The sequence below is a fragment of the Cavia porcellus genome, unplaced genomic scaffold (genome assembly GCF_034190915.1).
Source record: "Cavia porcellus strain 051 isolate PalLab524CR breed Dunkin Hartley unplaced genomic scaffold, mCavPor4.1 scaffold_19, whole genome shotgun sequence".
NCBI lineage: Eukaryota > Metazoa > Chordata > Mammalia > Rodentia > Caviidae > Cavia > Cavia porcellus.
Window position 1 is genome coordinate 59,269,176 of NW_026947502.1, and position 13,710 is coordinate 59,282,885.

General features: G+C 43.7%; 1 protein-coding gene across 11 annotated transcripts in view; it reads right to left on the reverse strand.

Annotated features, from left to right (window-relative positions):
* Window positions 1–13,710, reverse strand: part of LOC106027132 (uncharacterized) — a 64,104-nt gene that overhangs the window by 33,018 nt on the left and 17,376 nt on the right. For 5 of the 11 annotated variants that reach the window (XR_010041226.1, XR_010041229.1, XR_010041230.1 and 2 more), the window contains exon 2: window positions 8,549–8,645. Coding sequence is in view for 4 of the 11 variants with exons in the window: in XM_063231113.1 (XP_063087183.1) it covers window positions 11,484–11,716 (233 nt within the window). In the remaining 7 variants the exon portion in view is untranslated. Of the gene's footprint in view, window positions 1–8,548; window positions 11,720–13,710 lie in introns of all 11 variants that reach the window. The other 6 variants (XR_010041225.1, XM_063231113.1, XM_063231112.1 and 3 more) reach the window with 2 other exon arrangements.

Genomic DNA, 13,710 nt, shown 5'->3' on the forward strand with positions numbered 1-13,710 from the left:
GGTTGGGTCATAAAAGATATTGTAACTTCCACCTGGGCTCTTGAAGCCCTCACCTGGAAGCTGGCTAGCATCTCAGACGCATATTTAAGCAGTACTGGGGCTAGGATTCCACGGCAGAGAGCTGAGGCCTCCTGCACACCACCGCACAAACGGGCCCAGTGCTGAGCCTCCCACATGCGTCCTGTAGTCCCCCTTGAGCCTTCAGTGATGCAGCCTCGGCTGCTTCTTGGCTGCAACCTTGGCAGAGACCCTGCGACAGCTAAGCTGCGCCCAAACACCTGACCCAAAAATCTTTATGAAAGATAGTAAAATAAAATAATATTTAATATTTGTTATTCCAGGTTTGGAGGAATTCATTAGCGATCGGTAGATAACTAGAACAATTTACATAAAGATACTGCCCGGCTCATGGTCAGCACTGCTGGGTACCATCAGTATTTTTATCCTCACTCATCTCTGGGCCCAGGGTCAGAAGCAATCACCTCAGCAATCCAGGGAGCCTGGGAAGTGGAAAATAGTGGCAACTGTACTTAATCCCCCTGCAGTTATACACCTGAACAGATTAGTATTCGGGTTGTACAGTAAGAACAGCATGAATCACTTGCCTCAGGCTCCAAAGAGAAAGTCCCAGATCTGAGCCCTGACTGGCTGACCCCCAAGCACCTCCACACTCAGGCTGGCTTTCTCCACGGGGGCTTCCAGATGGCTGAGTTCTCACTTTGGGGCTCCGTGAGGATGGCGTGCAGAAGGTGGGGAAATCGCACAGCAGAATGGAAATGAAGCCAGGGGCTGTGAGGAGTCCAGGGAGTCCAGAAGCAGCCGGTTAACCCCAGATTTCACATCTCCTCATCACAGCCCGTTGGGCAGAGATGTCACAAGAACCCAAGGTGACTCAGGCCACAGGAAGAACCTGAGAGCTGACAACTCCTTACCAAAGATGTTTTTCTGGATTAAGGTGCAGGCTTTCTGGAACCTGCCAGTCCTTCTCCCAAGGATTCCCCTTAGGCTGGGCTGCCTTCCTCACCCAGCTGGCACGCAGACTGCTTGTTCACATTTAAGCTGCCACCTCCAGCTCTAGCCTCGGGGACTGGCCCTGTCCCTTTCCCCATGCAAATCCTAGAGTGAAATCTAAACTCTCCTCACTCACTTTTTTACTATCTTGCAGACAGGCACCTAAGTCTCATTTATTGTCAGATTTTTCTTGTAGATTACTGCTGGAGAGAGTGTGTAACAAAGAATAATAACCAGAGGAAATGTCTCAGGAACACACAGCATAAAGTAATGGAGAAAACCACAGGTGGAGATAGACTCAGGCTCAGATTTTGATGAAATTGTATCATTGACGTGGTGAGGAACCAAGAGTACAACTTTCTTGAGTCTCAGTTAAGTCTTCTGAATAATGAAGACTGTCCTTTGGGGAAAAGCATTTAACAAATCTAAAATGTGCACATCGGGACACTGCCCTGCAGAAATATTGTCACATACACTCAAAAGCCAGTGCATCCAGAGTTCCAGCACAACATTATTTATCAATGCAGATTTTCAAATATTCGCCCCTCAGGAAACCTGGAGCACCAGAGGGGAATTGCCTTGCCACTGTCAAAAAGAACGAAGCTGAGCAAAGCAAGCCTCTCAGCAACAATTTTCCATCAGCCTGCAGGGCGGGCTTGCCTGTGCTGGGTCACTCCTCTCGCTGTCTCTGGCTCCACAAGCAGCCAGGCGCCTGGACACAAACAGATTCTTCGAGGACCTTGTGAGCAGAGGGGCAGTGTGGCACTGGACTCCACACCGTAGCAGAGAAGGTTCCTGGCCTTTTGGAAGCCAAGGCCCATTGCAGACCAGTGGCTGTGGTGGTGGAGTGGGGATTCCCATCCTTAGCTCCTGCTAGGGCCTTCCCTGAGGCTCCCCTTCCCATGGTGCATCTCGCTGCTGCCAGGGTCCTCTCCTACAGACAGCGCGGCCACATGCATTCATGTAAGTACATGCTGCTGTCCCATCCCTGCTGTTTTCTGAGAATCCTTTCTGAGAGGAGACTTTGCTCTGGCCACTTCCTGTCAGGTGACACCTTCTGCTTTGTTTAAACTGTTTTGTCTCCACCTGTGAAATTCTCCATTCCTTCACCCCCCTTGCTTGCTTTTTTGTTGTTATTTTGTTTTTGTTGTTGTTGTTTCGTTTTGTTGTTGCTGTTAATGTACGGAGAATTGAACTCAGGACCTCGCACTTGCCAGGCAGGCTTTGCTGTGCTGTGAGCTATCCCCCTGGCCCCACCCTGCTTTCTTGCTGGGACACTCTCTCCATCTTGTCACACTCCAATTCTACTGATCCTCTCACAGGCAGTGCTGCTCCTCCCTCAGCCCCAGCCCTCCCACCTGGCTGGCCCCCATTCCACCATTCACAGGACTGATCTCCGCTCTCCGTTCACTGTCAGGGTAGACACAACTGTGATTTCCCTCCCACTCTCCTGGGACCTGGCATTTGTGAGGCAGCAGATGCTCAGTAACTACTTGAAAAATGATTAATGAGTAAAGCAGAGCGGTAGATTACTACCGGAATAATTTTCAAGTGAATTAAGGTGTAAATGAATGACTTGCTTGGAATTCAGGAAGGAATGGTTAAAACTGACCCTGGTGGTTCCTTTGTGGCTCCTTTGCTCCAGATAATTGAAAGCCAACAATGCAAAGGTCCCTTTAGTTACTGAAGATGCAGTTTCCTCAGAATTTCTTGAAGACTTCCTAGTACAGAACTACCAAAGAGGGAATATAGATAATCCACAAGTGTATGGAAATATAGTTGACCTCACTCATAATAAAAAAGATGCCATTCAAAACAAGACATAAAGCAGCATAAGTGCCCACAAGTCAAACAAAGGTCATATTTGATTCCCAGTACAAAAAAAAGATACAATTTTGTTAAATGTACAGTGCATGGTTGGCAGAGGTGGAGAAGCATACGGACTCAAACATTTTTGGTAGGAATGCCACCACACCCAACATTTAGGGAGAAGATGGATCTGAAAATTTTAAACTTCAAATACACATACCATTTGACTCAGTTAATCCTGAAGAAATAATTGGGCGAGAAGATAACCTGTGAGCATGCATTTTTATTTCAGTGTTGTTTGCCAGAATGAAAACTAGGAAACAGTATGAGCTATGTGTGACAATCTAGGTAAACCAGTTATGCTTCAGTCACACGTACAGCCAGGCTGGAGTCCTGCACAGCCCTTAGACAGGACTCTGCACAAATAGGACCAGCACTCCCTTCTCAACAGCTCGCAAAAGCAGAGGAACCTAACAAGTGTGCGTAGGTCTATTTGAGAACAGAAGAATTACGAGAACACACACATTAAAGCAGCTAAAGTTGTGAAAGAAATTGCCTCTGAATTTTGCAACTTTTGTAGTATGCTTAAACTAATCCTTGACTACTTTTAGAATCATTAAAAGCTAAATCCTGAAGCATTAGCCATTAGCACGGGGCAAACACAGGGATGGGCTGCTCCTCCCTTGGCTTTGCTCAGGCTTGCTCCAAGGTCACTCTGCCTGTGACTACCTCCCTGGCCTTTCTTTGACTTCACCAGCTGTATTGCCAGGCCCAGGTTTTAGCAGAGTCCCAAGTGAACCAGATCTGGAAGAAGGGGCACAGGTGTTCTGTGGGCATGGAGGCAACATACAACATTTGCTAGTGTAGTTACGGGCCGCTGAGTAGACAGGAATATTTTAGGTAGTCAGACAGGGCTGGGCCCTCCAAGGAGCCAGTGCAGAAGACCAGGTACCTTGCAACTTTGGAGGAGACAAACACCTCCCGCTATGGGCCAGATCTCAAGACAAAAGATCAAAGAAATACACCCACATCCTAAGGATTGATGTTCTAAATAGTTCTCTATCACCCCGAGGAGGCCAGGAGTCACCATCCTGTGCCCCTATTCATGAAGAGTCACTGCTCCTTAAGAACGCCCACTTGCTACATGACTCTCTTCTCTATTTGTTCCTGATTTAGTCAGCTTTACCTGAGCAATTAATCTTACTGGTTGCCCACAGTTCTGTCCCACCTTATGCCCACCTTGTGAGTGTTCCACCCCCTGACTCCCCCAACACACACACACACGCACACGTACACGCACACATACACGCACACATACACATGCACACACACACACCTGCCTTGGACCAATATCACCTCGTGGTTTTGCTCTGTAAAAGTCTCTAGAAAAGACAGTCTTGGGCAACCCACTCAGGACCCCTTCTGTTTCTCTCTGACAGAAGCTTTTTTTCTCTCAGTAAATATATTCTGCTCTTAACCGCCATTGTTCCTAAATTCATTCTTTGCTTTTAGAGAACATGAACTCATACCAGACATCTGGTAATTTGGGAGTCTCATTCCCTTGTATCAGGGTGTGATAACAGGCGGATGCCTGTGCTGCATTGGTTAAACCTGGAATCAGTGGCTTTGGGTGAGAACCTGATCTCTGTGACTCTAGTTTTTCCATCTGTAAAATGAGTTAGCAATGCCTGTTTCTTGGGGTTTCTGGTAGAATAAATAAGAGATATTAAGATATCAAACTACTTTTGTGCTCCAAGTTTCCTGCCTTATTTACCCGTATCATGGACCTGGATGATGTCAGCTGATCCGTTAGGTGGAGAGAATGGCTGGGACCACCAGGACCTTCCTCAGTGAACAAATGACCCTAGCAAGGAGCTGGACAAGAGCTAATTAGTACATGAAGGGGGAGCTCAAACCGCTCCTAATGGAGGCTGTCTCAAGGACACTGCAGGTGAGGATGTTAAAGCCTCAGAGGTGGGCATTGGACTGTGTCCCCTGGCACACTGAAGTCCTAGCCCCCAGTGCCTGTGAGTGTGACCTCTGTGGAAACAGTATCTGCAGATGATCAAATAAGCTGAGTGCTCACTAGGATGACTGTGGATTTACTAAAAAAGAAAGTTTGGACACAGAAAGGCACACAGAGAAGGCCACATGAAGAGATGTACCAGAGATTGGGTGATATATGTCTCCTACTCAAGACACACCAAAGATTGCCAGCAAACCTCCAGAAGCCAGGAGAGGAGACAAACACTTTCTCTCACACAGCCTTCACCAGGAATCAAGTCAGCTAACATCTCAGTCTTGGAGTGCCAGCTTCCACAGCTAAGGTCATTTCTATTGTAGATAACACAAGGTTTATACTTACTGCATTTACAAATATAAGATCTAATTACACTGCTTTGAATTTTCTCTGCTCATTTAACCTGGTGTCTTGAAATTGTCTCCATACCTATCCATTAACATTGATGTTTTGCAGTGGTTGCATAGGTACCAGAATAAATATGCAGCCACTAGTCTGTCTTTGGACATGAAGGTGGTTCCCTATATATTTCTAATGAAGCCACAGCTGCAGTGAGTTCTTGATAGTAAATCCCTGAGACATGAGCTAATTGTTTCTGCAGAAGACTTATCTAGAAGTGAAAATGTGAGATCATTTGTCTAGGGGAGGCTTCTCTGTACATTATAATGAGTCACCTTAATTTTGTCCAAAAGTTTCTCTTCAGAACCAGTTTTGAGAGTCTACAACAGCCATAAAATGTTACTTACATTTCATCTAGAACTGTCAGCAATCTCGTGAAAACAAAGTACAATCTCCATTTTACAAACAATACCAACCTAGCAATAGAGAATTATCTCAACTTGATATAAAGCATTTACCAAAAAATGCAAATCTAACTCATGTTTAATGGTTAAGTCATTTTAGCCCTCAAAGTTTGAGAACGGGACACGAATCTGTTCAAACTAGTACTGGAAATTCTAACCAATGCAGTAAGACAAGAAAAAGAAGTATAAAATGTACATTTTGGGAGGAAGACATGGAATTATTCCTAGTTGCGGATGACACAATTATCTATGTAGACAATCCCAAAGATTTTTTTTTAAAATTGATACCAGGGATCAAACTCACGACTGCCTGCTTGCAAGGCAGGAGTTATGCCGCTGAGCTAAATCCCCAGCCCCAATCCCAAACAATTTTAAAAACATAAAAACAAAAATCCTGGGGCTGGGGATTTAGCTCAGCAGCATAAGCACCTGCCTTGCAAGCAGGCAGTCGTGAGTTCGATCCCCGGTACCGATAAAAAAGAAAAAGACAAAAAAAAAAAATCCTCTTAGAACTAAGAAGTGAGTTAAATAATGTTGCAGAATACATATCAGCATCAAAAAATTAAATTCATTTCTTGTTAGAGTTTTCTGGCACAATAGAGAAGCAGAAAGTACAAAAAAAGATTTATTGAGGACTTGGAAAGGAGTACACACTCATGGTGGCTGGGCTGTCTCCTTTGACCAGATACAGAGAGGCAAGGGGTTATATGACCTCTGATCAGAAGTGGCACATGGGGCAGATTTTGATGATGTGTGAGGAACTGATTGGAATTTCCTTTGTGTGCAAACAGGAAGGGGAGTTGCAATTAGGGCTGGAGAAGGAGGAGGAAGTGGTAAGTGTTCCTGCTTTGGCCTTCCACCACCTTAGACCACCATCATAAGAGTAATTTACACTAGGGCAAGAACCTTCATTTTTAACATTTGAACATGTAGAAATTTAAAGTAAAAACACAGAATAAGCTACAAGCATTTCAAAGTATACATAACACTTACATATCACAAAAGGACCACAGGATCTCTATGCCAGAAATATAAACATTAATAAAAAGTTTTTTCAATGACTTCCCTTCCATGCCTATGACTAAAACCATGGGCCTAGTATTCTTCTTAAAAAACTAATATTTTACCAAAAAATTCTATACAGAACTAGTATACAATGTTCTAACTATTTAGATCATCTTTTCACCCAGGAAACTAGAAAAGCACAGGACAACCTTAAATGCCCAATAGTTGGTATATTCATACCATGAATGAAGTTTGTTACTGACACAAAACTTTTGTTACTATTATCCTTTTCGTTTTTGTGTTATGACTATGTACTTTTTGCTCAAGGGACATGAGGCAAGCAAAGAAAATAATAGCCAGAGGATTCTAGTAATATAAAAATCAGACTCAAAGAGAGCTTCCTTGTGTATATGGCTAAGTTCAAAGTATAATTAGAAGAAAGGTATTTTGTTTGTTTAGGTTGTTTTTTGTCTTTTGAGACAGAGTTTCATTATACAGCCCAGGCTGAGCTCAAACTTGCAGCAATCCTCCTTCCTAGGCCTCCAGAGTGCTGTGATTACAGGCATGCACCACCATGCCCAGCCTGGAGAAAGCAGTTTGACCGGGATGCTAAGCAACCTGCGTCCCTCAACTTTTCCAGTTTGCTGCTCTGAGATGGCTCTTGTCTCGGTCACCAGTGAAATCCACATTGCCAGGTCTCATAGACAGTCATGGCCTCCTGTTCGTAGCATCTGACCTCTCCTCCCCATACACTCTTTACATGGATACTCAAGTCCATATTCTGTAGCTTTATACCTCCCCAAATCCCACTGGCTTTTTTCTTCACAAAGTGTACAGAAGGCACCATGCCGAAACCACCCCTAGACTCCTGAAATAGCCTGCTAACTGGTCTCATGTCCCTGCTTTTGCCATCATCACCTACATGCATTCTCAAAGCAGCCACCAGTAGGATCCTTTACAATGTGGCAAGTGTGTCAAATCCTCCAGTGGTCCCCATCTTCGTGAATCCCTGAACCCCTACCCCTCCCTCGCACAGTGCTTTCCTGCTGTCCTTTGATCCTGAGCACCAGCCCCTCCAACAGGGATCCCCTTTTCTCATTCCTACTACAGTCCCCAGGTCTATAGTGCTAACTTCATTGCCATAAAACATAAATTCATGTCCCCACCAAAGCCTATTATAAGCATTTGATTTTGAATTCCAGTCCATCCCTGCCCCATCATCCCTACCCTGACCTACTTGTTGTCTTTCTTTTGGAAAACTTTACCACCTAAATATATATACCTGATCTCCCATATCTTCAGATTCCACATTTTGTTTCAATGAACTGTGTACTGAAGCAATGCTTTCTTTAAAATTGTGTTTGTACTGAACATGTATAGAATTTTTTCCCCAAAAAATTTATTATTTCCCCCAAAAATACAGAACAGGGGCTGGAAGTGTAATTAGGTGGTAAAACATGTGCATAGCCTGCTTGAGGCCCTGAGTTCAACCTCAGCACCAAAAATTAAAAATTCATTATTAATAACTACTTCATATCATTTCTATTTTATTAGGTATGGTAAGTGTCTTGGTTACTTTTCTCTTGTTTCTGTGACAAAATGCTCCCTGGTGACTCTCTCAGTTAAGCTTCTAAACTTCTCAAATTGACACAGTGTATCAACCATAACAATCCACCCCTTGTCAACTTGGCAACCAGAAACATTCCTCTAAACAGGTTTCCGAATACAAAGACATGCTTCTTACTACTTTACAACTCAAACATTATAACCCAGGTTTAGCAATCCTTAATGACTGATATTAAGCCTATCAACATTATATTACATTAGAACCATAACATTCTTCCTATGGCCCTCCCAAAGATTCATGCACAATGTTTTATGCAAAAAGCATTTAGTTTACCTGTAAGAGTTGCCAAAGTCCTAACAATTTTAGCATTGCTGTAAAGTCCAAGTCCCAAGTCTCCGCAGAAGTATAAGGCAAACTCATCTGCAAGCCCCTGTACAAGTGAAAACAAAGTTAAACACTTCCAACATGCAATGGCATAAGATAAACATTTTCATTACAACAGGCACAAACTGAGATACAAAGGACTGTCCAAAATCCAACAGGGCAAATAGCTTCCCTCGTGGGCTGGCATTGCTCCCTCCTCGCAGCTTTCCTTAGATGATCTACACTTGTGGCTTTTCTAAACTAGTGGGGTCTCCACTGCACCTTTGGCTTCACACTCACAGCTGCACACACTGCCCTCTCAGGGGTACCCTGCCTGGCCTCCCAAGTCTTCTGAAATTGGGGTGGAAGCCTTTTTAACCTCAGAACTGTTGCATTCTGTATGCATCTAAAACCAGCACCATGTGGATGATGGCAAGGTCTGTTGCCAGCTGAAGCAATAGCCAGGCTTTCTTCTCTCTTGGCTATATGGGTCAAGTGCCTGGATCACTGGGTACTCTGAATCCAACTCTGAGGAAAAAAGTTTTATGATGCTGCCACTCTGGAACATGGTGTTCTCTGGCTTTTGCCCCAGAGCAAAGTCTTTCACTTTTTCAATTTTGAGGCTGCAAAGGTTCGAGACTTGCTGCTTTTTGTGATGCCTTCAGGCCATCTTCTCTATTTTCCTGTTTCTTCTCAGCAATCAAGATCTCCTCAGGTCTGTCTATACAGTCCACAGCTTTATTGGTGCCTCCTTCCTGGTCAAACTGGCAATGCTTTACATCATCCTGCTCTTTATATCATCACCCTTTGCTCTTGGTTCTCAACATACAGCTGGCTAAAAGCCCCCAACAATAGCAATTCCACAGCCTCGACATTTGACTGCCTTGAAACTTTTTCTGCAGATTAATCAATCCTTATCCCAGTCTCAGGCAAAGTCTCTGGACACGAGAAAAATGCAGACAAACTTTCTACCAAGCCGTAACACACATCATGGGGAGTCCAGCACCCAGTGCAGTCCTTTTCAGCAGAAACTTCCCTAGCCTGGTCTTTACCGGCAGGATTTCTGTCAGCCTTCTGGTCTCCTGAGCTCTGAACAGAATCTCCCCTGCAGAACAGCCTAAGCTGTTTCAGCTCTATGCATTCAGGTGACATCTCTGACCCTTTCCAAACTCTTACCACAAACCATTCCCAAAGGCTCTTGAACCACATGTTCTGGTACAGTCACAGCAATGAACCCCACTCCTCTGGTACTAAATCCTGTCTTGGTTACTTTTCTCTTATTGCTGGGACAAAACACCCAACCCCCAAAATGAAGGAAAGAAAGGCTTATTTATCTCACTGTTTGTGGAGGTTTCAATCCACAATCAGCTGGCTCCAAGGCAGGTTGGCAGGGCACAGGGGCAACATTTCAAGGCAGCAGCCAAAGCAAAAGGGGAGAAGAGCAAACATCTTCTCCTCCCTCGTATAGTACACAGGCCACCCCCACTCCAGGGAAGGTGTAGCACTCACAAAAATCTCCTTACCCTCCTCTTGCATCAGATGAGGATATTTACAAAGTAAGGACCCTGCCTGAGGCTCTCAGTTAAACTTCTAAGCTTCTCAGATTGACACAATGTATTAACCATAACAATAAGTATTAAGAGATGATTTAAAGTACACTGGAAGATGTGCCTGAGTTACATGCAAACATTACACCATTTCACATTGGGGACCTGAGCACCTGTGGATTTTGGTCATCACTTCAAATGACACTGAGGGATGACTGCATATTACCACAACATAATTTGAAAATTTTACCTAGATATTAGGTGCCCTGTTTATTTGCCATCTCCTAGATAGGACACAAGCAAGGCACTCATGTCCTTCAGTTACTGGTATCTAGAACACTACCCCAGCATCTAGAACAATGTCTAGTACACAATAGGTGCTCCATAGCCATTGGTTGAATTAACTACCTAAACTTTACCTAACTTCTACAATTAATTTCCAGTGTATTTACTGTAAATCGTTCATTACCTCATTTGATCTTCATAGAAAATGATGTGAAGCCTGTCAAAAGATGTTATTATATCCATTTTACATATGAAGAAATGATGCCTCAAGGAGGTTGAGGGTTTTCATTTATTTAAAGTGTTGTCATTCATTTACAGAGCAAAAACATACTGAATGTCCTTATAACAGAGCTATGTTTAGAGTGGAGTTTTCTGTATGTTCACTCCTGAGTGTTTCTGCTTCTAAGCAAAAAACGGAAGGAGAAACATCAAAATCCTCCTTTTGATTCTCTCTGGAAACCATCAAAGTCTCATGTCCCTTCCGCCCCAGTAGCAAAGTGATACACGGTGCTCACAAGGTAAGGGCAGGCCTTGGAGGCTGGTGTGTTTCAAACCCTGCTCCCCTCCGCCGCGGCTCTGGGACTCAGGACAGGTCCCTCCGCAATGACTCTCCTCAGGCTGCACCCTCACAAGACAGGCATGGCATTGACATCTACATCATGGCCTTGTCTCCTGTCCCATGAAACAGTGCATGCAAACATGCGGTTATCAGTTGATGTGTTTGCTGTCTCCCCCTGCCAGTCAAGAGGACTCTACTCAATTTGCCGCCTATAATTTGCATGACAAAACCAGCAGGTTCATTCTTCCTATTTCCAGATATAAAGACACACTGGATAGGCTTTGCTGGCTTCGGAGTGTGGGTGCCTCTCAGCGTGCAGGTCGGGAAGCGTGACCCCAAGTCAAGAGTGGGCTGTGCTCTGTGCCCTCCCACTCCGCATTTGGACCCATCTGAGGAAGAGCCACTGATTTCCAGCTGCAAGATTGAAATGGAAACCGGCAAAAGTGCAAGCAAAGGGCTCAATTTCCCAATAGCAGCAGCTGTCTAGCACCCGGAGCTATTTTTAAATCCTTTTTCAGAAACTCGGTGTTTGCAATAGATCTATTTTCCTAACTGCCAAGAGATAATGCTTAAAAGGGATAGCTTGAAAATATTCCACAGTGCTCAGAAAATGACTGAAATAGATGGTGTGTATAAGACGGCCTTTGTCTGCAGCGGCGGAGGAAGGCGCGATGCAGTCTTTCAGACCCCAGGGCAGCGGTGCGGCTGGATCTGCTGCTGACAACCACGGCTTTGTGTCTTGAATGTCTGCTATGACCAGAAAAGGGAAGAAAACCAAACAGTAATTGTAGAGAACTTCAGAGACCTGGCATTTAAACTGGTCACCAATCCTGGAAATAGGAGACCCCAAAATAGCTCCCAAAGAATGCTCTGGACTTGAGCAGGGCCTTATCTGGTAAACCCGTCCCAGCGGTCTGCAGCAAGTTCGCTTTCTGTCCCTTGCCTGAACTCCTGAATTTTCTGTTTCACTTAGTAAAACCACCCACCCCAGAGTCATGTGTCACAAATGTAGGCATCAGCTTCACTCTGCTTTTCTTCACCTCCCACACCCACCGAAGTTTTACTAATGTCGTGTCTCCTACAAGATGTCAAGTCGTGTTTTCTTTTTTCACTTTTTTTAAAAAATCTTTTTATCAGTACCAGGGATCGAACTCACGACCGCCTGCTTGCAAGGCAGGTGCTTATGCCACTGAGCTAAATCCCCAGCCCCAAGTCGTGTTTTATCTCCCACAGCCAGTGCCCTGATCCAGTCTTCCATCACTGCTCATCTGAATCTTTGCAAGGACATCCCGTTTACTCTTCCTGAATCTATTGACCCCTCTCAACAATGGACACAATGGACAGGGCTTCATTATGAAGTTCAGGCTGACCTTGCACTCACTTTGTAGCCCAGGCTGACCTTGAATTTGTAGCGATCCTCCTACCTCAGCCTCCCAAGTGCTGGAATTACAGGCATGCGCCACCACCTCTGACTTCAACACAAGGATTTTTTTAAAAGAATTTAAATGTCTTTATATTTCCTCCCACTTAGAATCTTTTGTTGTTTCAAGCCCCATAGTGTGGCAGGTGGGCCCCTCTTTACCTGGCCCTTGCACGGCCCTCCACCTCAGCTCTTCTGTACCCAGCTCACATTTTATGCTCTAACAGCATTAAGCTACTTATAATTTGCCACCCTGTATGTTATTTCTATGACTTTTATGTTATGTAGCTTCTCTGCTTGCAGTGCCATTTGCCTCCACATTTAAAAGGAAACATTTCAATGCACATGGAATGAATATAGCAAAGTATGTATATCTTCCATGTACTGCTTGGTGCATTTCTGCAGAACTGAGAGACTCGGGTAACCATCACAAAAATCAGCGTTTAGAATATCACCAGAATTCTCCAGAATCTATATCCTACCGTTTCTCAGACACACTCCTAAAATGCAGTCTTCTGATTTTGGTTCACATTGGTTAAATTTGTCCAGTTTTGAATGTTAATTAAATAAAGCCATATATTTACATTTTTATCTGGCTTCTTTATTTCATGTTGTTTTGTAAGATTTATCCAATTGTTTCACATGATGTGAACTTGTTCATTTTTTATGAAGTGTAATAGTCCATTATATAAATATGCTACAGTTTATTTATCCAATCTAGTGTTCAGAGAAATATGGACAGTACTATTAATATATTTTTCAATTACTGTAATGAACAACTTGAGGCTGTGTACTTTATAAATAAAAATATTCATTTTGGCTCATGGTTTTGGAGATTCAAGGTTAGGGAGCCATATTTGGTAATGGCCTTATTACTGGCACAGTCTAGAGGCCTCATGGCCAGACACAGGGAGCACGTGTTTGGCAATATTCACCTTTTAATTGTAGCATTTAGACCACTTACATTTAATGTAATTATCGGCATAGTTGGATTTAAGTCAACCATCTTTCTATTCCTGTTTTATTTATTTCATCGTTCTTCGTTCTTTTTCCTCTTTTCTTGCCTTCTCTGTGTTATTGAGTACATTTAGTTCTAGGATTAATAGTATGCCCCTTTGAGAGAACACATCCTATCTTTTTTGTTTTTGTTTTTGTTTTCTTTTTTATTGGTACCAGGGATTGAACTCACGACCACACACTTGCAAGGCAGGAGCTTTTGCCGCTGAGCTAATCCCCAGCCCCAACACATCCTATCTTTAAGTAGTACTGTAAAACTTAATGCACAGTGTAAGGAACTTCTAAATGGTATTTTAATTCCTTA